The sequence below is a fragment of the Macaca fascicularis genome, chromosome 9 (genome assembly GCF_037993035.2).
Source record: "Macaca fascicularis isolate 582-1 chromosome 9, T2T-MFA8v1.1".
In the NCBI taxonomy this organism is placed as follows: Eukaryota; Metazoa; Chordata; class Mammalia; order Primates; family Cercopithecidae; genus Macaca; species Macaca fascicularis.
Window position 1 is genome coordinate 72,431,936 of NC_088383.1, and position 24,937 is coordinate 72,456,872.

The 24,937-nt window shown below is 43.6% G+C and overlaps 1 protein-coding gene across 4 annotated transcripts in view; it reads right to left on the minus strand.

Annotated features, from left to right (window-relative positions):
- The window catches only part of VCL (vinculin), a 127,074-nt gene extending 109,563 nt beyond the window's left edge, over positions 1-17,511 (minus strand). For all 4 annotated transcript variants that reach the window (XM_045362031.3, XM_045362029.3, XM_045362030.3 and 1 more), the window contains exon 1: positions 17,250-17,511. In XM_045362031.3, coding sequence (XP_045217966.1) covers positions 17,250-17,417 — 168 coding nt within the window. In that variant the 5' untranslated portion in view covers positions 17,418-17,511. The remainder of the gene's footprint in view (positions 1-17,249) is intronic.
- Between the last annotated feature and the right edge of the window lie 7,426 nt (positions 17,512-24,937).

Below are 24,937 nucleotides of genomic sequence, written 5' to 3' on the forward strand. Positions count from 1 at the left end.
CAACTCTACCTGGAAAGCTGGTTCTATCTTATTATTTCAGTGAATGGCCTGGGTACCTCTTTGGGATTTTTGTTTTGCTTTTTTAAAAAAACAAAAAAAAGAAAATAGGACACTGGCTGGGTATGGTGGCTCATGCCTGTAATCCCAGCACTTCGGGAGGCTGAGGCGGGTGGATTGCTTGAGTCCAGGAGTTCAAGACCAGCCTAGGCAACATGGCGAAACCCCGTCTCTGCTAAAAATACAAAATTAGCCAGGCACGGTTGCGCATGCCTGTAGTCCTAGCTACTGGGGAGGCTGATGTGGGAGAATCACCTGAACTCAGGAGACTGAGGCTGCAGTGAGCTGAGATCAAGCCACTGCACTCCAGCCTGGGTGACAGAGTGAGACCCTGTCTCCAAAAAAAACAAGGAAAGGAAAAGAAAAAAAGAAATAAAAGAAAATAAGATAATGAATGTTTGAGTTAAAATCCTAAATCCTAAACCCTAATTCTTGCTTCAAATTGGAAAATATATATACTTTTTCCCTCACTACTGCTTCTAACAAAAGAAATATAAATTAAAAATTTGCATGTCTATCTTTAATCATGGGAAACTGGCAATCAAAGGTTCAAGCACCTAAAACTGTGAGTGATATTTTCCCCACAGTTGGTAAAACTGTATATTCCACAACATATGGAATTCTACTGAAAGCTTTCATTGGCATTTTGCCTTGTTGAATAAAAGTTAGAAGCTATCTTAGACATTTTTTTTTAAATCAACACTGCCTTTTCATTAGACTAACGTTTAAAATATGACTTAAAATCATGGGAAAATATAGTAATGATAAAATCTAACACTCATTGAGCCCTTAGCTCTGTGTCAGGAATAGTTCTAATCATTTTAATGAACTAATTTAACCCACACAACAACAACACTATGAGCTAGGTACTATCTTTAGCTTTGTTTTACACAGGAGGATCATGAGAAATGGAGATTAAATAGCTTCCCCAATGTTACCTATCTCAAAGGTGTCAACAGTGGGATTTAAAACTAAGGAGTTTAATGCTTAACCATTATACTACTCTACTGCTTCCCAAAATTTTTATCATGTGCTGATTATCACATGCTGATTTATCTAGTATCTATATCTAAAGTGTGACTTTGGTATTTGCTAACTCATACTACCTGCACTTTGCCAAAGATGGCTATTCTGCTCATTTGCAAAGGATCAAAACTAATAGAGAATTCTAAATCCATGTTTATTTTTTTACTTACATTTTACATATTCTGTATAATCTTGTGTTGGGCTGTGCAGGATTATCCCCATCTGCACCCCAGGACTCTGTGCCTAGATTTTTTTCACTCAAGAGAACATGAATTAGATGGTCCTTTTGCATGCAATGCCCTGTGTTAAGCAATGATTTACAGCTACTTTCCTAATTGGCAGTTAAATTTCACCGATTCAACCACAGCCTGATACATATTTCTCCAAAGAAGCTTAAAACAGTTTTTGGTCGGAGCAGAAAATGGCCTTCCTATTTGTTTATTCAACAAATATTTTACTCCACAAGGCAAGATCCTACTATACGCCAAGCACCATGATGGATACTAAAACTTCAGGGACAAACACAGCAGAGCCAATATTTGCCCCTGAAGCTCTGGTGGGGAGAGATGTTAAACAGTGAATAATCACACAAATAATCAATTACAACTGTGATAAGCATAATAAGGAAAAAATATAGAAAGTACATGATAGAAGGACCTAACCTAGCTTAGAGGTAGTCAGGTAAAGTGTCCCTGAAAACTGGACATTTAATATGAAAACGAGGATTAGTAGAAATTATCCAAGTAAAGAAGTACAGAAAAGTACATCAGACAGAAGGAAGGCCAACAAGAAGCACCGTGCTTTGGAGGAAACAAAATCCCAATGAGTTTGGGTAGCCACAAGCAGAAATCAGCTGAGGTCTATGCTCAAAGGTCTCTTCCTAACTAGGTGGCCTACCACCTCCTCACTCCTCTCATACCGTACCAGTCTCGATCCGCTGCTGGCCCACTGTGTGTGTGTCACTCTTCCCCAATGTCACTACTGCTTCACATTTTCTCTGTGACTCCAAAGAATAAAAACCACTGTATTTGTAGTAGTTAACACACAACTCTTCAAGAAGAATATAAATTCTGCAACAATTATGTTGGTGGAGAGAATGTGAATAAATCGTTTTTATAAGAGTATTGATTTCATCTGTGTTTTAGGCAACTTGAGGCCAGAGACCATATCTTACATATCCCAACACCTAGCATTGTGCATAGCTGGAGTTTGACAAGTAACTTTACTATTTGGGGAGAATTGTAGAATGAGAAATTTAAGTGTTGCTGATCTACATTTTTTCTTATACAAGATTTACTAGCCTATTCATATATCCTTACCTATTTTAATTGCAAGAATAAAAACATGTTGTCCGCCTGGTAGATAAAAGATGAGCCAGTTCTCCAGTGATAGAGAGAGGACAAAGAGAAGGCTGGAAACACAAGGAACAGAGGTCCCTCAACTCTCAACTTTAACAACTGTGCCATTTCTTTCTTCACAGAAAGCTTACTCATGGGAATAACTTAAGCTTATTTCAAAAGAGGAATGACTGACTTGGATTGTGGCCAGCTGTGGTAAGAAGTGCAGTGAAATTCAGCCACTTTCCCCTTAAAAGTCATTCAACCGGAAATTTTATCAGTGGGAAATTCTCTAAGGGCCAAAGACTCTATTTTCTGCAGCTTAACAACATTTGTAAAACATTTTGAGTTCTAAGATTCACCACCTCTCTCCTCTATATACACCCCACACCCATGCCAATCCAGTGTGCTAACTTCTGATAGAAGCGACATGGAATTTTTTGGAATCTAAAAGTTGAAAATATGTACCCAACACAATATAATATCATTTATGAATCTGTTTCCCTTTGAGATTGTGTAAATATTTGGTACATAGCAACACTTGAGGCCAGGAAAAGAGAAACACCATGCCAGAGGCCGGGCGCGGTGGCTCAAGCCTGTAATCCCAGCACTTTGGGAGGCCGAGGCGGGCGGATCACAAGGTCAGGAGATCGAGACCACAGTGAAACCCCGTCTCTACTAAAAATACAAAAAATTAGCCGGGCGCAGTGGCGGGCGCCTGTAGTCCCAGCTACTCAGGAGGCTGAGGCAGGAGAATGGCGGGAACCCGGGAGGCGGAGCTTGCAGTGAGCCGAGATCGCGCCACTGCACTCCAGCCTGGGCAACAGCGTGAGACTCCGTCTCAAAAAAAAAAAAAAAAAAAAAAAAGAGAAACACCATGCCTTCCAGTAGAGGCAAGAGATAATCAGCTATCCTTATTGTCATGAAATAACCTAAAATGACTAGCTGGTATATTAAATATCAGAACATACCACACTTAATTGAAGAACTATCATGAACAAGGGACTATGGTAAACACAGAACCAATAATATGAAGAATATAACCCAGTCCTTGCCCTCCAGAAACCAACAGTCTAAAGGGAGACACTCTAGGAGAGTAGGGAGGGGAGGGGAAGAAAATTTGATATGAAATCCGTCATCCAAGGACTGATGATCCAGTAGATGAGGATACAAAATCTACAGATTTACCAAGGGACTTGAAAGAAGGCAGTGAGTTCCCCATTTCCTATGTCTAATTATACAAGTTCCCTTTCACCTAACACTCTATCCCACTATACCTCTTTGCATACATGCAATGTACATACTTAATTTAATCAATGGTTATTTGACCCCAGGTTTTTTTTTTTTTGGAGACACGAGTTTCACACTTATCACCCACGCTGGAGACGAGTTTCACACTTATCACCCACGCTGGAGTAAAATGGCACGGCTAACTGCAACCTCTGCCTCCTGGGTTCAAACGATTCTCCTGCCTCAGCCTCCCAAGTAAGTAGCTAGGATTACAGGCACTGGCCACCATGCCCAGCTAATTTTTTGTATTTTTAGTAGAGACGGGGTTTCACCGTGTTAGCCAGGATGGTCTCGGTCTCCAGACCTCGTGATCCGCCTGCCTCGGCCTCCCAAAGTGCTGGGATTACAGGCGTGAGCCACCGTGCCCAGCCCCCATATCTTAATAAGTATGTTGAGACCAGAAGTTCTTTCAGGATGAGGTTCATTATCTTGAAGTTATTTCATTTCATACTTTCTGAAACAGCAGTTTCCTATCTAGAGCACAGCTCCCCAAATGGCAGAGAAAATCTTGGGGTATTTTAAGACAGTGGGTTTCCTCACCTTGCTCTGAAATTCACCAGCAGGAAAGTGAACTAGAGATGGGTTTTGTTTTTGTTTGTTTGTTTGTTTGTTTCAAACAGTGAAAAGGATAAAAGCTGGTGCATCTATATATAGTTAAATTTGTATTTATACCCAGAGAAACATAAATTGGTTTGGAGTAACAAGAAAAAATGATGTAAATCAAGTTCAAGTAGACAGAAATGAAAAAGGCTGAGAAACACTGAGAGAAGATTGCGAATAAAGATAGATTTTCTAAATTTTCAATAATAAAAATGTATTATTTTGTAAAAAGAAAAATTATTCTTTTAGACTATATGAAGACACAGCATGATAAAAAGTGATTACTAATAGTATACTGTTCAATAGTATTATTTTAGGCCGGGCGCGGTGGCTCAAGCCTGTAATCCCAGCACTTTGGGAGGCCGAGACGGGCGGATCACGAGGTCAGGAGATCCAGACCATCCTGGCTAACACGGTGAAACCCCGTCTCTACTAAAAAATACAAAAAACTAGCCGGGCGAGGTGGCGGGCGCCTGTAGTTCCAGCTACTCGGGAGGCTGAGGCAGGAGAATGGCGTAAACCCGAGAGGCGGAGCTTGCAGTGAGGTGAGATCCGGCCACTGCACTGCACTGCAGCCTGGGCCACAGAGCAAGACTCCGTGTGGGGAAAAAAAAAAAAAAAAAAAAAGTATTATTTTTAGTGCGATATGAAAACTAAAATACTTCAATTATGATAAAAATACAAAATAACAAAATTCCCTGCTTACATATTCTCAACTTCCTTCCCTAATAAATCTTTTTGTAACTTGTTAAGAAGAAAAAGGTAGGCTGGTGCAGTGGCTCACGGCCTGTAATCCCAACACTTTGGGAATCCGAGACGGATGGATCACTTGAAGTCAGGGGTTTGAGACCAGCCTGGCCAACATGGTGAAACTCTGTCTCTACAAAAAATACAAAAAAATTAGCCAGGTGTGTGGCATATGCTTATAATCTCGGCTACTTGGGAGGCTGAAGAGGGAGGATCACTTGAACCCGGGAGGCGGAGGTTGCAGTGAGTTGAGATCTCACCACTGCACTCCAGTCTGGGTAACAGAGCAAGACTCCATCTCAAAAAAGTAAAGAAAAAGAAAAAGGTGGCTGGGCGCGGTGGTTCATGCCTATAATTCCAACACTTTGGGAGGCCAAGGGGGGTGGTTCATCTGAGGTCAGGAGTTCAAAGCCAGCCTGGCCAATAGGTGAAACCCCGTCTCTTCTAAAAATACAAAATTTAGCCAGGTGTGATGCATGCCTGTAGTCCCAGCTACTTGGGAGGCTGAAACAGGAGAACTGCTTGAACCTGTGAGGCGGAGGTTGCAGTGAGTCAAGATCGTACCATTGCACTACAGTGTGGGCAACAAAGTGAAATTCCGTCTCAAAATAGTAATAATAATAATAAATAAGGTAAGACAGCTTTCCTTTCCATAACAATTCCCAATAGAAACAGACTTAAATACTAAAATGGCTAGGGAAAAAAAAAAAAACAGCAGCAGCCACCTAGAGAATTTGAAAATTATGTTACCTGAACTTACGTGGTTCAATATATTCAGACATATACTGCAAGACTTCTACAGATCCAAGGTACGAGGAAAAGAATGACAGATGAAAGCTTTAAATGGGAGGTCCTTCCTCCAATATATCAAATTTCTTCTCCATGTTTCAGTCTTATTACAGACTTGAATTTCCCCCCCAAAAGTTAACTCTGAAGGATTTACATTATATAGCACTGAAAGTTGTTGAAGCTTAAAAATGCCAAGGCAGAAGTTTGTTTTTTATTCTAGTCCTATCTATTTGGAAAGGTTTAAGGGCTGACCTGCCTGAGAGCAACAAGAACTGACTGAATGGACCTTCCTCATCAAGAATTCTGACCAAACAGCATATTCTAGAAAGAAACCTCTACAAAGAAAGCAGCTAATCTCTGATATTTGCTCATTAAGGACCGCTACTTCTTTTGATACTGCCCTAATGCTGGTTTATTATGTAAAAATACACCCCGCTGTCAGAACCATGACCTAAAGGTTTAATGAAAAGGCTGGGCCCAAATCAGCCAGGAAGCAAAAAAGCAGCAGATCAACTTTATGATATCTTTGTCTCTTGCCATATGGTGCAGGGAAATAAAGATCCTTTAATGAGGAATTCTGACTCATAGTATGAGACTGCATTGTAACCAGCAGGGCTCCAAATAATATATCAACATCTGATCTAAATCATTAAATTTTAAAAAGGCACTCCCAAGAAGAGAATGCAAAATCCCAATGCCACTTTCAGATAGAAGGCAACATACTCTCACGTTATGAATTTAGTAAGTGATCTGCATAGCTGAAATGACTCTGAAACAGAAAAACCACAACCCAAAATAGCCTGAACACTTTTGTTATCTCAAACAATGGGCAGTTAGCCATTCATTCCTTTCTCTTAGTATATATTTCACTTGTTTCAGTCAAAGCCCATTATAAATTCCATGAGATGGTTCAAATTTGGCTATACCAGATATTTGAAAGCTGGGGATGGGAAATATTCATTGTACAATAATTCCTAATGCTATATGTTATAAATAAAAATAAATGATATGCATATGTTCATTTAATTTAAAATTTTAGGCCGGGAGCGGTGCCTCATGCCTGTAATCCCAGCACTTTGGGAAGCCAAGGTGGGTAGATCACCTGAGGTCAGGAGTTCGAGACCAGACTGGCCAACATGGTGAAACCCCATCTCTACTAAAAATACAAAAAAGTAGCCGGCCATGGTGGTGGGTGCCTGTAATCCCAGCTACTTGGGAGACTGAGGCAGGAGAATCACTTGAACCCAGGAGGCAGAGGTTGTAGTGAGCGGAGATTATGCCACTGCACTCCAGCCTCGGCAATAAGAGTGAAACTCCATCTCAAAAAAAAAAAAAAAAAAATGTAGGCTGAGTGCAGTGGCTCATGCCTGTAATCCCAGCACTTTGGGAGGCCAAGGCAGGTGGATCACTTGAGGTCAGGAGTTCGAGACCTACCTGACCAATATGGTAAAACCCTGTCTTTATTAAAAATACAAAAATTAGCTGGGCGTGGTGGAGCGTGCCTGTAATCCCAGGTACTCAGGAGGCTGAGGCAGGAGAATCGCTTGAACCCGGGAGGCGGAGGTTGCAGTAAGCCAAGATCGCCCCACTGCACTCCAGACTGAGCAACAGAACGAGACTCTATCTCAAAAAAAAAGAAAAAAAAGTATATTGCATACCTATAACCCAGACAGGCATATCGTCCCTGCCACTGAGGAACCTACGACTTAGTGAGATGACAAACACTGAACCAGTATGAGTGTAATAAAAGAGCATCTCCATGCTATGCTGAACTATAGGCTGTGGATAATGAGGATATTCCTATCCTACCCATTTCCTAAGGGTGCAGTGAAAGACTGGGAAGTTGTCAGAAGGCTCTTAAAATGACAATCCTGGCCAGGCACACTGGCTCACATCTGTAATCACAGCACTTTGGCAGGCCAAGGCAGGTGGATCACTTGAGCCCAGGAGTTCAAGAACAGCCTGGGCAACATGGCAAAACCCCAGTTGGATATTTGTTTAAATACTACTAAAAATACAGAAATAGTCAGGCATGAAGGTGTAAGCCTGTAGTCCCAACTACTCGGGAGGCTGCGGTGGTAGGATCAATGCCCAGTGGGTTGACACTACAGTGAGCCCAGATTGTGCCACTGCACTCCAGCGTGGGCAGCAGAGCGAGACCCTATCTCAAAATAAATAAATATAAATAAAAATAAAATGACTATATATAAAACATAAACACTTCATAACTATACAAATGATGAGTACTTAAATAAGTACAGGTTGAATATCCCTTATCCGAAATGCTTCAGATCAGAAGTGTCTCGTATTTCAGATTTTTTGGATTTGGGAATTTTTGCATATATATCATGAGCTATATTGGAGATAGGACTGAAGGTTAAACACAAAATTCATTTATGTTTCATATACACTTTATACACATAGCGTGAAGGTAATTTTATATAATAGTTGTAATAATTTGTGCATGAAACAAAGTTTTGACTTCTACCCATCACATGAGGTCAGATGTGGAATTTTCCACGAGTGGTGTCATGTCAATACTCAAAAAGTTAGATTTTGGAGCATTTCAGATTTCAGATTTTCAGATTAGAGATACTCAACCTGTGTATGAAATAACCAGGCTAGTCTGTTTTTAAACAAATATCCAAGAAATAGTAAAATTCAAATGAGTCCTATAAAAGTAGTTTGTCCTACTGTTGTCCTTACTCCAGGACTGTAACAGGAGGACCCAATCTAAGCTACTGTTGCTGATACCAGAAGACTTTTGCCCTCTTACTTTGTCCATTTAGAGTTACACGAGCTCTATTTATAGAAAAGCTTTAGAAAAGCCAAATTTTCCACTGTGTGGATGTAAACAAACATTTAAGTTGTAGTTCCATTAAAATTTAAACATAGTTGTAGAAACATATACAGTCAGCCCTGCATACCCTTGAGTTCCACATATATGGATTCAACCAACTGGAGATCAAAAATACTCAAATAAAAATAAAAATAGGCTGGGCATGGTGGCTCACACCTGTAATCCCGGCACTTTGGGAGGCCAAGGCCAGTGGATCACCTGAGGTCAGGAGCAGCCTGAGTAACAAGGTGAAACCCCATCTCTACTAAAAATACAAAAATTAGCCGGGCATTATGGTGGGTGCCTGTAATCCCAGCTACTCAGGAGGCTGAGGTGGGAGAATCTCTTGAACCTGGGAGGCAGAGGTTGCAATGAGCTGAGATCGTGCAATTGCACTCCAGCCTGGGTGACAGAGCGAGACTCCTTCTCAAAAAAATAAATAAAAATAAAAAACAATAAAACAATAAAAATAAAAATTTAAAACAATACAGTATAACTATTTATAACATTTACATTGTATTAGGTATTACAGTATAAGTAATCTAGAGATGAAAAAGTATACAGGAAGATGTGCATAGGTTATATGCAATTACCACACCACTTTATATAAGTAACTTGAGCATCTGCAGATTTTGGTATCCAAGGGGGGTCCTGCAACCAATCCCCCATGGATACTGATGGATAACTGCCCATCTCCAAAAATCTTCTGTTCTCTCAGTCACATGAGTAAATGTTAAAAATGATTGGAACAGGCTGGGCATGGTGGCTCACGCCTGTAATCCCAGCACTTTGGGAGGCTGAGGCAGGCGGATCACAAGGTCTGGAGATCGAGACCATCCTGGCTAACACGGTGAAACCCCGTCTCTACTAAAAATACAAAAAAAAAAAAAAATTAGCCGGGCGTGGTGGCAAGTGCCTGTAGTCCCAGCTACTCGGGAGGCTGAGGCAGGAGAATGGCGTGAACCAGGGAGGCGGAGTTTGCAGTGAGCCGCAATCATGCCACTGCACTCCAGCCTGGGCAACAGAGCAAGACTCAGTCTCCAGAAAAAAAAAAAAAAAAAAAAAATTGGAACAAAATATATTTCTGTCTCTGGCAGGGTGCAGTGGCTCACACCTGTAATCCCAGCACTTTGGGAGGCCAAGGCGGGTGGATCACATGAGGTCAGGAGTTTGAGACCAGCCTGGCCAACACGGTGAAACCCCGTCTCTACTAAAAATACAAGAAATAAGCCAACTGTGGTGGCAGACGATTGTAATCCCAGCTACTCAGGAGGCTGAGACAGGAAAATCACTTGAACCCAGGAGGCGGAGTTTGCAGTGAGCCAAGATCGCACCACTGCACTCCAGCCTGGGCAACAGAGTGAGACTGTGTCTCAAAAAAGAAAAAAAATACATCTATATATAGATACAGATATCTGTCTCATTCTTACATGTCTTTTGATGTAGGGACAGTTTTATAAATGAAACTTCATGATTCCCCAAGGAATCTACAAAGTTATTTTAAATATGATTTCATTCTAATAGGCTTCAAGCTAAGCAGTCACATATACCACAAAAACTCTTTATCTGTTTTGCAGGCATATTTTTGTGCTGATCTGTGTCTACTCTAATTTCTCAAAAAAGAAATGCTATGGGTCAGGCACAGTGGCTCACGTCTGTAATCACAGCACTTTGGGAGGCCAAGGAGGGTGGATCACCTGAGGTCAGGAATTCAAGACCACCTTGGCCAATGTGGTGAAACCTAGTGTCCACTAAAAATACAAAAATTAGCCAGGCATGGTGGCGCACACCTGTAATCCCAGCTACTCAGGAGGCTGAGGCAGGAGAATCACTTGAACCCAGGAGGTGGAGGTTGCAGTGAGCCAATATCACACCACTGCACTCCAGTCTGGGCAAGAGTGAGACTCCATCTCAAAAAAAAAAAGAAAAGAAAAGACATGCTGTGAAATTGGGTGTGGCTGTGAAACAAGCTTACCTTCACATCATTCTTCTCATATAGGCCATTCATGTAGGCCATGCTAAAGCCAGGGTCTAAACAGATACTGTTGCCAGGCCTAGGACAAATGGAACCTCTATGACTAACAGCATTCCTGTTGCTTCTGATTCTAGGTGGGAAACTTCCACTGATATTTAACAACTTTGCTCTAAGTAGATGTGGAATGGTGGTGTGAAAAAAAGCAGAGGCGCCGGGCGCGGTGGCTCAAGCCTGTAATCCCAGCACTTTGGGAGGCCGAGACGGGCGGATCACGACGTCAGGAGATCGATACCATCCTGGCTAACACGGTGAAACCCCGTCTCTACTAAAAAATACAAAAAGCTAGCCGGGCGAGGTGGCGGGCGCCTGCAGTCCCAGCTACTCGGGAGGCTGAGGCAGGAGAATGGCGTAAACCCGGGAGGCGGAGCTTGCAGTGAGCTGAGATCCGGCCACTGCACCCCAGCCTGGGCGACAGAGCGAGACACCGTCTCAAAAAAAAAAAAAGCAGAGGGGCTGGGCATGGTGGCTCACGCCTGTAATTCCAGCACTTTGGGAGGCCAAGGCGGGCAAATCACGAGGTCAGGAGTTGGAGACCAGTCTAACCAACATAGTGAAACCCCATCTCTACTAAAAATAGAAAAATTAGCTGGGCCTGGTGGCGGGCACCTGTAATCCCAGCTACTTGGGAGGCTGAGGCCGGAGAATTGCTTGAACCAAGGAGGCAGAGGTTGTGGTGAGCCGAGATCGTGCCACTGCACTCCAGCCTGGGTGACAGAGCGAGACGCCTTCTCAAAAAAAAAAAAAAAAAAAAAAAAAAAAAAAAGCAGAGGACCTGGAACAACTGACCACAGGTCAAGTCCAGGCTAACTAGCTGTGCCACTGTGGGCAGGTTACTTAATTTCTCTGAACTACAGTATCCTCCCTCATCTGTAAAACGGAGACCACCACTATACCTACCCACAGATTGCTATGAGATTATAAATATGAAAGTATTTTATGAGCTATAAATGATCATATAAATATTCTTTTTATTTACTGTATTTTTTTCCTTAGCATAGGAATTATATGTTAATTTTCAAAAATTGGAAAACACAGAAAAATATTAAGAAAAAAAATCACTCACCCAAACATTGTTATTTATTTAACTGAAATAAAGTCTAATATCAACTGAATTTTAAAGCAAAAATATTTTCAGATGTTAATACTAATAATTACAAATGATAAAATTAACTGCTGACCTCCTTTAAAGATTAGAGTAGGCTGGACACAGTGGCTCATGCCTATAATCCCAGCACTTTGGGAGGCTAAGGCTGGAGTATTGTTTGAGGCCAGGAGTTCAAGACCAGCCTTGGAAATATAGTGAAACTCCATCTCTACAAAAAAAATTTTTTAATTAGCCAGGCGTGGAGGTGCACCCCTGTAGTCCCAGGTACTAAGGAGGCTAAGGTGGGAGGATCTGTTGAACCCAGGAGTTTGAGGCTGCAGTGAGCTATGATCACACCACTGCACTCCAGCCTGGACAACAGAGCAAGACTCCATCTCTAAAAAAAACAACAAAAGAAGAGCAAAGCAGTCTTTCCCATTTATCAGTGTAAAGTGAAGATAATACTGCTATTTGTCCCAGACCTGGTCCCAAGAGCATATAATATATGGATGAGGCCCATAAAAGTCAAGGCCACAAAAACTCCCAAAATAAATATTTCATGAGCCCAAGGAGTACTTACAACACATGCTCTCAGATGCATTGGAGAAAGCAAAGTATCTGAAGCCCCATTAATAAAACTTGCATGATTTTAATGTCACATCACAGACTGACATATTTCAATGGGCCACTTTAATGAAAAAAAGAAAAATGTATATACCATATTACAAAGTACTCAGTCTAAGACTTGTGACTTTTTCACACTGCCTGCTGAATCTAAGCCTTCTTAGAATTTCTTGTGCCCCTCCCTATTTTTCCTTTCCCACCCTTCCCTTGACTACCTCCTCTTCCTTGTTTCATTATTGAATCGGACTCACTCTCTGTGTTTAAAACTGCCTTAAATAGAGTTTTAAGTGGTACATGCCTGTAATCCCTGCTACTTGAGAGGCTGAGGCAGGAGAATCACTTGAACCCAGGAGGCAGAAGTTGCAGTGAGCTGAGGTCATGCCACTGCACTCCAGCTTGGGCTACAGAGACTCCATCTCAAGATAAATAAATAAATAAACACTCCCACCCTACCCCCTCCCTAAGTGTGGAGTAAAAGTGATGACCCAGTTGCTATATATATATATATATATATATATATATATATATATATATATCAGTGACCAGACTACTTTGCTTAACAAATACACATGAAATTACAAATCCTAATGAGTCCTGCCCCCATAAAATTAAGTAATATCTTTTTCTTTTTTTTTTTTGAGACAGAGTCTTGCTCTGTGGCCCAGGCTAGAATGCAGTGGCACGATCTCGGCTCAGTGCAACCTCTGCCTCCCGGGTTCAAGCCATTCTCCTGCCTCAGCCTCCCGAGTAGCTCGGACTACAGGCGCAGGCCACCATGCCCAGCTAATTTTCGTATTTTTAGTAGAGACGGGGTTTCACCATGTTGGCCACGATGGTCTCAATCTCTTGACCTCGTGATCAGCCCACCTCAGCCTCCCAAAGTGCTGGGATTACAGGCATGAGCCACCAAGCCTGGCCAAGTAATGCCTTTCTTACCACATCTCTAAACATTCAAATCTCATCTGTCTTTAAGACCCAACTCAATGTTATATCCTCCATGAAGCCTCCCCTGATTCTCCAATCAAAAGTAATCTCGTCTTCCTCTGACTTTCCATCATACTCTGTTTCCTCAGTGCCACTTAAGATTTCCAATTCAGTATCATACTGATTGTGTCAGGCATCACACTTATTGCTTTGACATTTGAAGGGGTCTCAATAAAAACCTGCTTGATAAGTGAATGACTATGTACAACAATTGAGAATTTCATCTTCATCTAGTAAATTTTAATTATGGAAATATCCAAAAGTCATTTAGACTCAAGAACAGTAAATGAAGTAGTTGAGCTCAAGAATGCTTACTTCAGTCAAAATGTACATTTTATGACCAAAATAAGACTAATTTGGCATACGTATGTAAATAATCTGAAAGAAATTCCCAAAGAAAAGCACTGGAATAAGGATATAACCTCCCAAAATAACTCCAAATAAATACCCAGATTATATAAATTCCAGAAGATTTGTTCTAAAATCAGTTTCATTATTTTACAGTAATACAATGTTTCTTTCCTAGCAAATTCAGAGTTCAATTATCCAGTTCTATTATTTCTTCTTCTAATATATTTCTGATTAATTCCTTCTCTATTTTCCCTGCCACTCCCAAGTCCAGACCTTCATTTTCTTCATAACCAACCAATTTTAAAAGCTTCTCAATTTGTCTCCCTTCCCATAGTTCCTTCAACAATATTTACTGAGTGATCCCATGTGCCAATTTTGAGGGCAGGAACTGAGGACCATATAAAGAAATATCAGGCCAGGCACACTAGCTCACAACTGTAATCCAGCACTTTGAGAGGCCAAGGCGGGAGAACTGCTTGAGCCCAGGGATTTGAGACCAGCCTGGGCAACATAGCAAGACCCTGTCTCTATTTAAAACCAAAATAAAATTTTTAAAAAAGAGATAAATATCAGACAAGGCCTGACCTCCAGGAACAATCTTGAAGCATGTACAGAATCCACATATTTAACGATCACAATTGGCACCAAGGATGTGAAGCAATGGGTAGGTCCTCTGGCCTCCCCAAAACACACTATACTATTCTCACACGCCATTCTCACGCAGTCTTTCTCACACACTATTCTCATCCTCCTCCCTCTCCTGCTCTCTTTGTTCATCCTACTGGATATGGCCTGTGTTACACTGCCCATATGTCACACACCAACTTCATCTCCAATTTCTCTCCAACTTGTCTCCTGAGCTGCAATGAAGATGATGTACTTGCTATAACCTGGAAGTGACTTACTCACAAGTACCTTTGTTCATGATTAACTATTTATCAGCACAATCCGCCCTACTTTGTCTCTGCTAACCCATAGCTACCACCAATCTCAAGTGCCCTCTTTTGTATGTGTTGGAAAGTATATAACTTAACTACATATCATTGTTTTCATCTTATAACCTTATTTCTTTTGTATTTGTCTCACAGTGTGTATTACAGTGTTTCCTAACTAAGGGCGTATATCACAATCACCTATGGAGCTTCTTAAAAAATACAAAGGCCTGGCCGGGCACAGTGACTCACGCCTGTAATCTCAGCACTTTGGGAGGCCGAGGCAGGCAAATCACAAGGTCAAGAGATGGAGACCATCCTGGCCAACATGATGAAACCCCGTCTCTACTAAAAATACAAAAATTAGCTGGGCACGGTGGTGCACACCTGTAGTCCCAGCTACTCCAGAGGCTGAGGCAGGAGAATCGCTTCAACCTGGGAGGAGGACGTTGCAGTGAGCCCAGATCATGTCACTGCACTCCAGCCTCATGACAGAGGAAGGCTCCATCTCAAAAACAAACAAACAAAGGCCTTTAGCTACTTGGGAGGCTGAGGTGGGAGGAATTTTCTCAGCCCAGGAGATGAAGGCTGCAGTGAGCTATGATCACGCCATTGCACTCCAGTGCCTGCATGACAGTGAGACCCAGTCTCAAAAAAAAAAAAAAAAAGAGCAAAATACAAAGGCCTTGACCCTTGGAAGCTGGACATCTTTATTTCTAAAAAGCCCCACTGATGATTTTCATGCACACTCTAAGCTGAGAACCACTGATTTATTGCAATGTTTTCCATATAGCAGACATTCAATGCTTATTAATTCATGGCATGGAAGTCCATAAATAACTTTTCTCTAAATAGCCTAACCAGATATCAACCCCTAGACTACACTAGCTCTGTTCCAAGTGCAACATGTGGTTTTAAGATTTCATTTCCTGAAGTACTACATGGAGAGACACTATTACCTTGTCTCTTTACATTGTTTCCTATTTGTTGAAAAATGGAGGCCTGGAATGCAGCCATGTTAGACAACACTACATAAGAATGTACTCTGGAGTATTCTGTTCAAATTAGTTATAAAAAGAAGAACAATGTACAAGTAGACATTGTGAATGAATACAGCATTCTTACTGAATGAATAGATTCTTACTAAAGCTATACAGAAGAAAGATCAGGAATTTGGATGGTGGTGTCACCCCGTCTTCCTAGCTATCAGTCTCCTAAATTGCTTGAGACAGTCCAGGGACCCCTGAAGACCGAGGAAGACTTTCAGCTGCTAAAGAGCCTCTAAGTGCACTGAGGAGCTCAAATCAGATAAGTAACCCAAGCCCCACCCAGACAGACCCACAGTTGCCTCCCAACTGCCCTGAACACACTATTTACACAGCTCAGTGGGGGAGCAGTATGAACTTTTTCCAAAGTTGTTCCTCACATGCAGGACCAGTCTGAGTCACCCACCCAGGGTGAGAAAGAAAAGTGTGACATTAGCCAGGGGAGTGTTGGGAGACTGGTCTCAGCACCTCTTTTTTCCCATTTCAGACATGGGCTCCTCCTCCTCCAGGAATCACCTCGGTTATGAGTCACAGCTGTGGGTTACAGGGGTCTGCGGAGCCACCAGGAAAGTTGTGGATGGGGAGGGGATGCCCCAGCCTTCTCTCCGGCAGGGGCGGCAGATCCCAGATTCCACAGGCCTCTCCCAACAGCTCCATCTTGCTTCCTGCCAGGAGGAGGGGCCAAGGAGGGCCCCCGAGTCTAGAAAGGCCCCAGTGGGAGGAGGCCGTTTGACAGCAGGTAAAGCCAGGTGGAAATGTCCACAGGAGGGAATGAAAGGAAGGGCAGCAGGGCTGAGCGGAAGGAAAAACAGGGCTTGTGGTCACGAATAACTGCATAAAGGTGTAAGGGTGACAGAGGAGTGAGCGTAAGTAAAACGCCCAGGAGGGGGGAGGAGGAGGCGACGGAGAGTGAGGCAAGTGAATAAAAGGGCGGAATATAGGGAGCTCTGGGGAGCGGGGGTGGGCGAGGCGGATCTCAGGGTGAGGGGCAGAAGTATTAGAAAGGAGGACAACGTGGCTCAAATAAGGATCCCTGGAAGAGAAGGCAAGGGATCCGTGGGAGGGCCCGCTCTCCCTCCCCCACAGCCAGATCGAGGAGGCCTAAAAAGGCGCTGAGAGCGAGGAAGTCAACGTGGGGGCGAAGCCTGCGCGGGGCAGGGACCCTCGGACATCCCAGCAACTCTCATTTATTGGGTGCCTGCTGTGGGCCACACGCCGCGCGAGGCACTCCACAAATAATACCTCGCCGGATCTTCACGACAAGCCCGCCAGGCAGCCTTTTCCATGACTGCTCCCATTTTATAGATGAGGACACTGAGGCCGAGAGAGGCTCAGGACTCGCTCAAGGTCACAGGGCGGAGAAGAGGCCATTCGAACTCTCGGCGCCTGGCTCCGAAACCCACGCGGAAAGTCACGGCCAGCTAGCCGGCCGCAGGCAGCCGCGACGCGGGCCGGGGCCCGGGGGACACCTCCCGCGCCCTCTCCCGCGCCAGGCCCTGCGCGCTCACCCGGACGAGGTTGCTGACGGCCGCCTGCACGGCGGCCACGGGCGCGGTGAGGTCAGGAATGGCTTTGCCGTCCACCTCGCCCTCCTCGTGCATTATCACCAGGTGGGAAATCTGCTGTGCCACCGGCTCCAGGATGCTCTCGATCGTGCGCGTATGAAACACCGGCATCGCGGCGGCGAGCGGGGCGGCGAACCGCGGGCGACAGAGAAGTAGGATCCACGGGGCCGGGAACCGGCGAAGAGACAGACTCTGAGCAGCGACTACAGAGTCGGGGCTTCCCTCGGCGTAACCAGCCTCACGGACTCTCCGCCCCCTCTCGTCGCCGCGCCCAATGGCAGCACCGCTCAGACCTGGGCCGCCACTCCTACTGGTCCCTTTTCGAGATGCTCCACCCCAGCCACCGCGCCGCCAAACCCCGCCCTTCCCCCATTCCCAAGGGAGGGGCCTGGGATTGGGGCTGAGCCGCCGGGATTGCTACCGGATTCCCGAGCCCTAACGCCGGGCGCTCCTTATAAGGGCATGGTGGGAGCGGAGCGGACGGCTGGAGCCGGCTGGCCCCGCCCCCGGGCCGCCTCCCGCCTCGGATCTGGGGAGCTCCGCCCCTCTGCAGAATCACCTCAGCTGGGCGGGGTCTCCTCACCTCAGGCGGTGCTTGAGTCTCAGGAGACCAAGGGGTCGCCCACGTCCCCTCCTCAACTTTTCACTTCACACGAAACCCTCAAAATACTCCTTCCATTCCCTCCCAGTAATGCATGGGAACGTTTTTAGTGAAAGATTCAAACAGCAGAGGTGCACTGAGAAACAGCAGCGTCCCATTCATGTAAACGCAGGCTCCGCCCCCTGCCCGCCTCAGAGATATTCTGTTTAATAGCTGAGTGTATAGCCTTCTAGACTTGTCTACAGATTCACCTCTAAATATATATTTTCTAAGTAAATGAGATTAATAAACATTTTCCTGGAACTAGGTATGATTGCCCTTGATGAAAATGCCCTTATCTTTCACTGTTGGTAAAGGGCTACCTCATTCTTCTTAATGACTGCATGGTATTCCATTGCATGAAATAAAACTATTTACAGAACCAATATTCCTAGTCATGGACTTGGGTTGGGTTCTGGTTTTCACTATTAAAAAACAATGCTGATCCTGGCCAACATGGTGAAACCCCGTCTCTACTAAAAAAGAAAAAAAAAAAATACAAAAAATTAGCCGGGCATGGTGGCGGGCGCCTGTAGTCCCAGCTACTCCGGAGGCTGAGGCAGGAGAACCGCGTGAACCCGGGAGGCGGGGCTTGCAGTGAGTGAGATCGCGCCACTGCACTCCAGCCTGGGCGGCGGAGCCAGACTCTGTCTAAAAAAAATTCTGCATTAATTGTACTTGCCCCTGTGCTGTGCATCTGTGTATTTAATCTAGGACAAATGCCTACCAGGGAAGTGAAAAATGCAAGTGTGTGCATTTTATATTTTGATAGGTAAGACCAAATTAACCAGTTCCCTCACGGTTTGTATATCTTCCAAATTCACTTTTGCCCAAGCTTTCCCATTCTGAGGCAAAACACTTTCAGTAATGCCTCCAACCAAAAGATCCTCATGTCAAATGAAAAGTTTTGTCTAGTCCTACCAAAACCACCAGAGCTGTTTTCTCTGCCCATTGCTCTGTGTTAATAGTATAAATATTTGTGTGATGGGGCCAGGCACAGTGGCTCACGCCTGTAATCCCAGCACTTTGGGAAGCCGAGGCGGACAGATCACCTGATGTCAGGAGTTCAAGACCAGCCTGGCCAACCTGGGGAAACCCCCGTCTCTACTAAAAATACAAAAACTAGCCAGGTGTGGTGGCGGGCACCTGTAATCCCAGCTAATCGGGAGGCTGAGTCAGGAGACTTGCTTGAACCCAGGAGGTGGAGGTTGCAGTGAGCTGATACCACGCCACTGCACTCTAGCCTGAGCAACAGAGTGAGACTCCCTCTCCAAAAAAAAAAAAAAAAAAAAAATTGAGTGATGGAACTATATGATTTTTTTTGTTTTAAAAATTATTTTATTTTATTTTTATTTATTATTTATTTTTTGAGACAGGGTGTCACACCGATTGCTCAGGCTGGAGTGCAGTGGTGTGATTTCGGCTCACTGCAGCCTTGGCCTCCCCAGGCTCAGGTTATTCTCCCACCTCAGCATCCAAGTAGCCGGGCCCACAGGTGCATGCCACTACGCCTGGCTAATTTTTGTATTTTTGGTACAGACAAGGTTTTGCCATGTTGTCCAGGCTGATCTCAAACTGCTGGACTCAAGAAATCCACTTGCCTTGGCCTCCCAAAGTATATCTGGCCTCCCAAAAAGTATATGATTTTTTTAAATCCTCACCCTGTCCCCACTTTGCTGATTGTATATTTATGTGCAGTTTAACCTGTTCTTCTGTCCCATGTATTTCCTACAGATTGGCAGGAAGACTCAGAGGATTGATGATGTAATCGTCTTTAATGCCTGACTGGCCATATTAACCTCCCAAAAAGAATATCACTTTGCACATCCAGCCCATTGCTCCCCCACATCCAAAATCATACTCACTTCCATCCCCCTCATTTCCACATTCACTGGCTCCCTCTAAAATCTTTCTTGGTGCCCATTAGCACGTGTTAACACCAATGCCCTCCACAATCTGAATCCAGACCAACCTTATTGCCTTCAGCTTCCCCGCCTAGACCCACAGACAAGCAGGTTAAACAGTGCAAACAGCATAAATTCAGAACCATCCAGAGCTCAAGCCAGAACCCCAGCTTTACAACTTGATGGGGATATAACTCTGGCAAATGGCTTTTCTTCTCTCTGCTGGAACTTCTTTCTTTATAAAAGTGGGATAATAGCACCCTCATAGAGCTGATGTAAGGATTGGTGAATGAATTTGTAAAGCATCCAGGAGACCTTCAGTAAAAGAAACCATTATCATTATTAGCGCAGTCACAAACTGACATATTCACAGTCTCCAGAAATTCCTGGTAGAGTTTCACTTTTGAGCTTTTCTCCACATTTTTTCCCACCTAGAAAGCTATCTCTGCTTGTCTAACTCTAACCTAGCGCAGTAGACAGAATTCTAAGATGTCCCCCGGGATTTCTCACTCCACGTATACACACTCTCCGTAATCCCCAGGCTGTGACTATAACGAATTTTACTTTCATAATCAGATTACATTATATAGCTCAGTTGGTCTTAAAATAGGGAGATTATCAAAGTGGGCTTGACCTAATCACATGAGCTCTTTTAAAGCAGAGAGTTTTCTCCAGCCAGTTACAACAAATGAACTCAAAAGCACAAGAGGATTTGATGAGCTGTTGCTAGATTAAAAACGTGGGAGGCCATGGGTCAAGGAATGTGGGCAGCCTCTAGCAGCTGAGAGTGGCCCCTGACTGACAGCCAGCAAGGAAACAGGGAACTTGGTCCCACAGTTACAAGGAACTGAACTCTACCAACAAGAAGAATGATCTTGGAAACAGATTTTTCCTCCAGCTGAGAGCTCCAACCTCGATTTCAGTCCAGTAGACACCTTTATTTCAGCTTTGCGACACTGAGCAGAGAACCCAGTCACACCATGTAGGACTTCCGACCTACACAGTTGTGAGATAATAAATGAGTTGTGGCTAGGCACAGTGGCTCACGCCTGTAATTCCAGCACTTTGGGAGGCTAAGGCAGGCAGATCACGAGGTCAAAAGGTCGAAACCATCTGGCCAACATGATGAAACCCCATCTCTACTAAAAATACAAAAATTAGCTGGGCATGTTGGTGCGTGCCTGTAGTCCTAGCTACTTGGGAGGCTGAGGCAGAAGAATCGCTTGAACCCAGGAGGCAGAGATTGCAGTGAGCCGAGATCATGCCACTGCACTCCAACCTGGCAACAGAGCGAGACTCTGTCTCAAAAAATAATAATAATAAAATAAATGAGTGTTGTTTTAAGCCTCTAGGTTTGTGGCGATTTGTTCATAACAATAGATCACTAATATACCTACCTTGAAGGTCCACTTTCAGTTCTTTTTTATGATTTCTCACACCAAGGCCCTGGCATGAGCTGTTTTGTAGTAACCCTTTTAATTGTCCTTTTCTGACATGATCAGTTTACATTTCTCTCCTATGACACAGGCTGCTAGATGTCCTCCAATATATCTGTTCTGCTCTTCCTCCACAGTAATAGAACCCCAGATGTATGTGAGCACTTAGCCATATGATTCTCATTTGACACTTGAAAAATTACAAATCTGGTTTCTAATGTCTAAAGTAGGGATAATAAAGTTTTCAGTCTCACTAAACATAGCACAGATTATTAAGGACTGAAATGTTACCATAGAAAGAGAGAGGTCAGTACATTGCATGGGCTAGACTAAGGAATCATCATGAAACTAAGTTGCAAATATGTGGCAAAGAGTGTGTGATGCTCAGATTCCAAGCAGGAGGAGATCCCTATGGGCCTAAGGGTAAAAAAGAGTCTATGGGACAGTGGAACTAAATCTGCCCGCAAAGGAAGAATAATGTTTGGTTAGGCAGGCAAGAGGGCAGACATTTCAGAATGAACAAGGCAGGAGGTGGGCGAATGTTCCAGATCAGTGATTAGTCAGACTGAAGTGAATGTTCATGCAACTCAAAGATAAGGAAGAAAAGGGAAATTGCTACAGGATTATAAGCTACAGAGGTAAAGGACTGTCTGACATTTGCTCTTGATTGTGGCTAGCTCGACATTACTCTTTACCGTGTAATTAGTTTGGAGACCACTAATGATAGGGAACATTGTAAGATATGTTAAAAAAATAAATTCATGTTTCTTTTTTTCCTTTTTTTGAGACAAGGTCTAGCTCTGTCACCCAGGCTGGAGTAAACAATGGTGTGACCACAGCTCATTGCAGCCTTGACCTCCTGGGCTTAAGCAATCCTCCCACCTCAGCCTCCCGAGTAGCTGGGACTACAGGTGTGGGCTGCCATCACACTCAGCTAATTTTTTTTTTTTTAATAGACACAAGGGTCCCCTATGTTGCCCAGGCTGGTCTCAAACTCCTGGGCTCAAGCAATGCTTCCATCTCAGCCTCCTAAAGTGTTGGGATTATAGATGTGAGCCTCCAAATTTAGCATTTCTAAATTAGAAATCATTGGGGAAGGCCGGGCGCGGTGGCTCACACCTGTAATCCCAGCACTTTGGGAGGCCAAGGCGGGCGGATCAGGAGGTCAGGAGATTGAGACCATCCTGGCTAACACGGTGAAACCCTGTCTCTGCTAAAAAATACAAAAAATTAGCCGGGCGTGGTGGTGGGTGCCTGTAGTCCCAGCTACTCAGGAGGCTGAGGCAGGAGAATGGTGTGAACCCGGGAGGCAGAGCTTGCAGTGAGCCGAGACGGTGCCACTGCACTCCAGCCTGGGTGACAGAGCGAGACTCTGTCTCAAAAAAAAAAAAAAAAAAAAGAAATCATTGGGGAAGAATTTTTGATGGCAGCAACTCTATTACACATGGCTTCATGACGTGGGTAACTTTCTATTGTTTTAGTCTGTAGCAATTCTCTAAGGTAGGGAGAAAACAAGAAGTACAGCTCTTTCATATACAGATTGGGAAATTGAGACACAGTAGCCACTGTCAGTTGTAAGTACAATTTGTGAATTTTTTTTTTCTTTGAAACAGAGTCTTGCTCTGTCACCCAGGCTGGAATACAATGACATGATCTCGGCTCACTGCAACCTCTGTCTCCCAGGTTCAAGAGATTCTCGTGACTCACCTCTCGAGTAGCTGGGATTACAGGCACCCACCATCATGTTGGCTAATTTTTGTATTTTTGTAGAGACAGGGTTTCACCATGTTGGCCAGGCTGGTCTTGAACTTCTGACCTCAGGTGATCCGCCCACCTCAGCCTCCCAAAGTGCTGGGATTACAGGCGTAAGCCACTGGGCCCAGTGCAATTTATGAAAATTTTAATCCAGGATAGAGCTGATTATAAAACCTGAGACTTCTATATTTAGTTACGATGCTCAGTGTCCCTCCAGGTTTTGGGGCTCTCCTCCTGCCTCGTTTTTGGACTGCTGAGTATCGGTTATATGGCTAAGATTTACTTACATCTTTCCATACACTCCAATACACTTTGTGCCCACACGAGTGAACCTGTAACATACACACACATACATACACTGCATTCTCCAGCTCATTATAGATGAACCTTCTCTATCTAGACCACTACGGCAGCCTCTTCCCCATGTGAACCACACAGTGGCTTCATTAGTAGCTCTTCCTTCCTTTCTCCAAATGCTGACGTGTACACCACGCCCCACCCTCCACCTCCACCCAAAACCACAACCATTTCCCCCATCACTTTGAATTGTGGTTCTTCTCTTTTCTTGACTAATTTTTAAAAATTCAGCGTGGATTAAGTAATGTTCAACTTCATACATTTTCCAATTTTTTTAATTATACACTTTTTTATTGTACTTTAATCTGTGTTGTGTGAGAAAGTTACAAACAAGACTATTATGTAAAATTCCAGCTCCTAAAGATGGCTACTATTAGCATTTTAATGTATTCTCTTTCAGCCTTTTTCCTATTCATCTGTATTTTGTGTGTGTGTTCAACTTTTTTCTCATGTGCTTTTTATTGAGATCATTCACACATCAAAAAATTCACCCCTTAGAAGTACAGTGCTCAATTTTTATTCTTGCTATTTTTACCTAAATATATGAAGAGTATATCCTGTAATTGCAGCTACTTGAGAGGTTGAGGCAGGAGGATTGCATGGTAGTCACGGTTCTCCAGAGAAATAGAACCAACTGGAGGTTACATCTATCCTATTGAATTGTGTGTGTGTGTCTGTGTGTGTGTGTGTGTGTGTGTGTGTGTGTGTGTGTGTATGTAAAATAAGGAATTGGTGCACACAATTATGGAGGAAGGCAAGCCCTAGACCTGCAAGGTGAGTTGGCAAGGTGGAGACCCAGTAGAACAGAGATTTAGCTCCAGTCTGAAGGCCAGCAGTGTCAAGAATAAAGGAAAGCTAGTGTTTCAGTTCAAGTCTGAAGGCAGAGAAAAATCCCAATTCAAACATACACAATCAGGCAGGAAAGAATTATCTTACTTGGAGGAAGTTCACTCTTTTCCTTATATTCAGGCTTTTTAAATTATTCAGTGAGGCCCAACCACACTAAGGAGCGAGGACCATCTTATTTACTCAGTCTATCAACCTAATCATTAGTCTTTTTCAAGAACACCCTTACAGAAACACCCAGAATAATGTTTGACCAAATATGTGGGCACCCCATAGCCCAGTTAACACAAAATTAACCAGCACGCTGAGCAAATAAATCCCCCTATTTTTTAGTCCAGTTTAGCTTGGGTTTTCCTTCACTTGCTGGCCAAAGAGGCATAATTATGTTGATAAAATTGTGTATGATATTTATGATAATACAATTATATGTTGATTATGTATGACAAAATAGAAATCAATATTTCCTGTTTTAGAAAAAAAGATAACTTTAAAACATATTGATTAAATTATTTGAAAATAATAAACTCATCACATTTTAACATAACATTTTCTTTTGAGATAGAGTTTCGCTCGTTGCCCAGGCTGGAGTGCAATGGCGCAATCTTGGCTCACCCGAACCTCCGCCTCTCAAGCGATTCTCCCGCCTCGGCCTCCCAGAGCCCTGGGATTACAGGCCTGAGCCACCATGCCCAG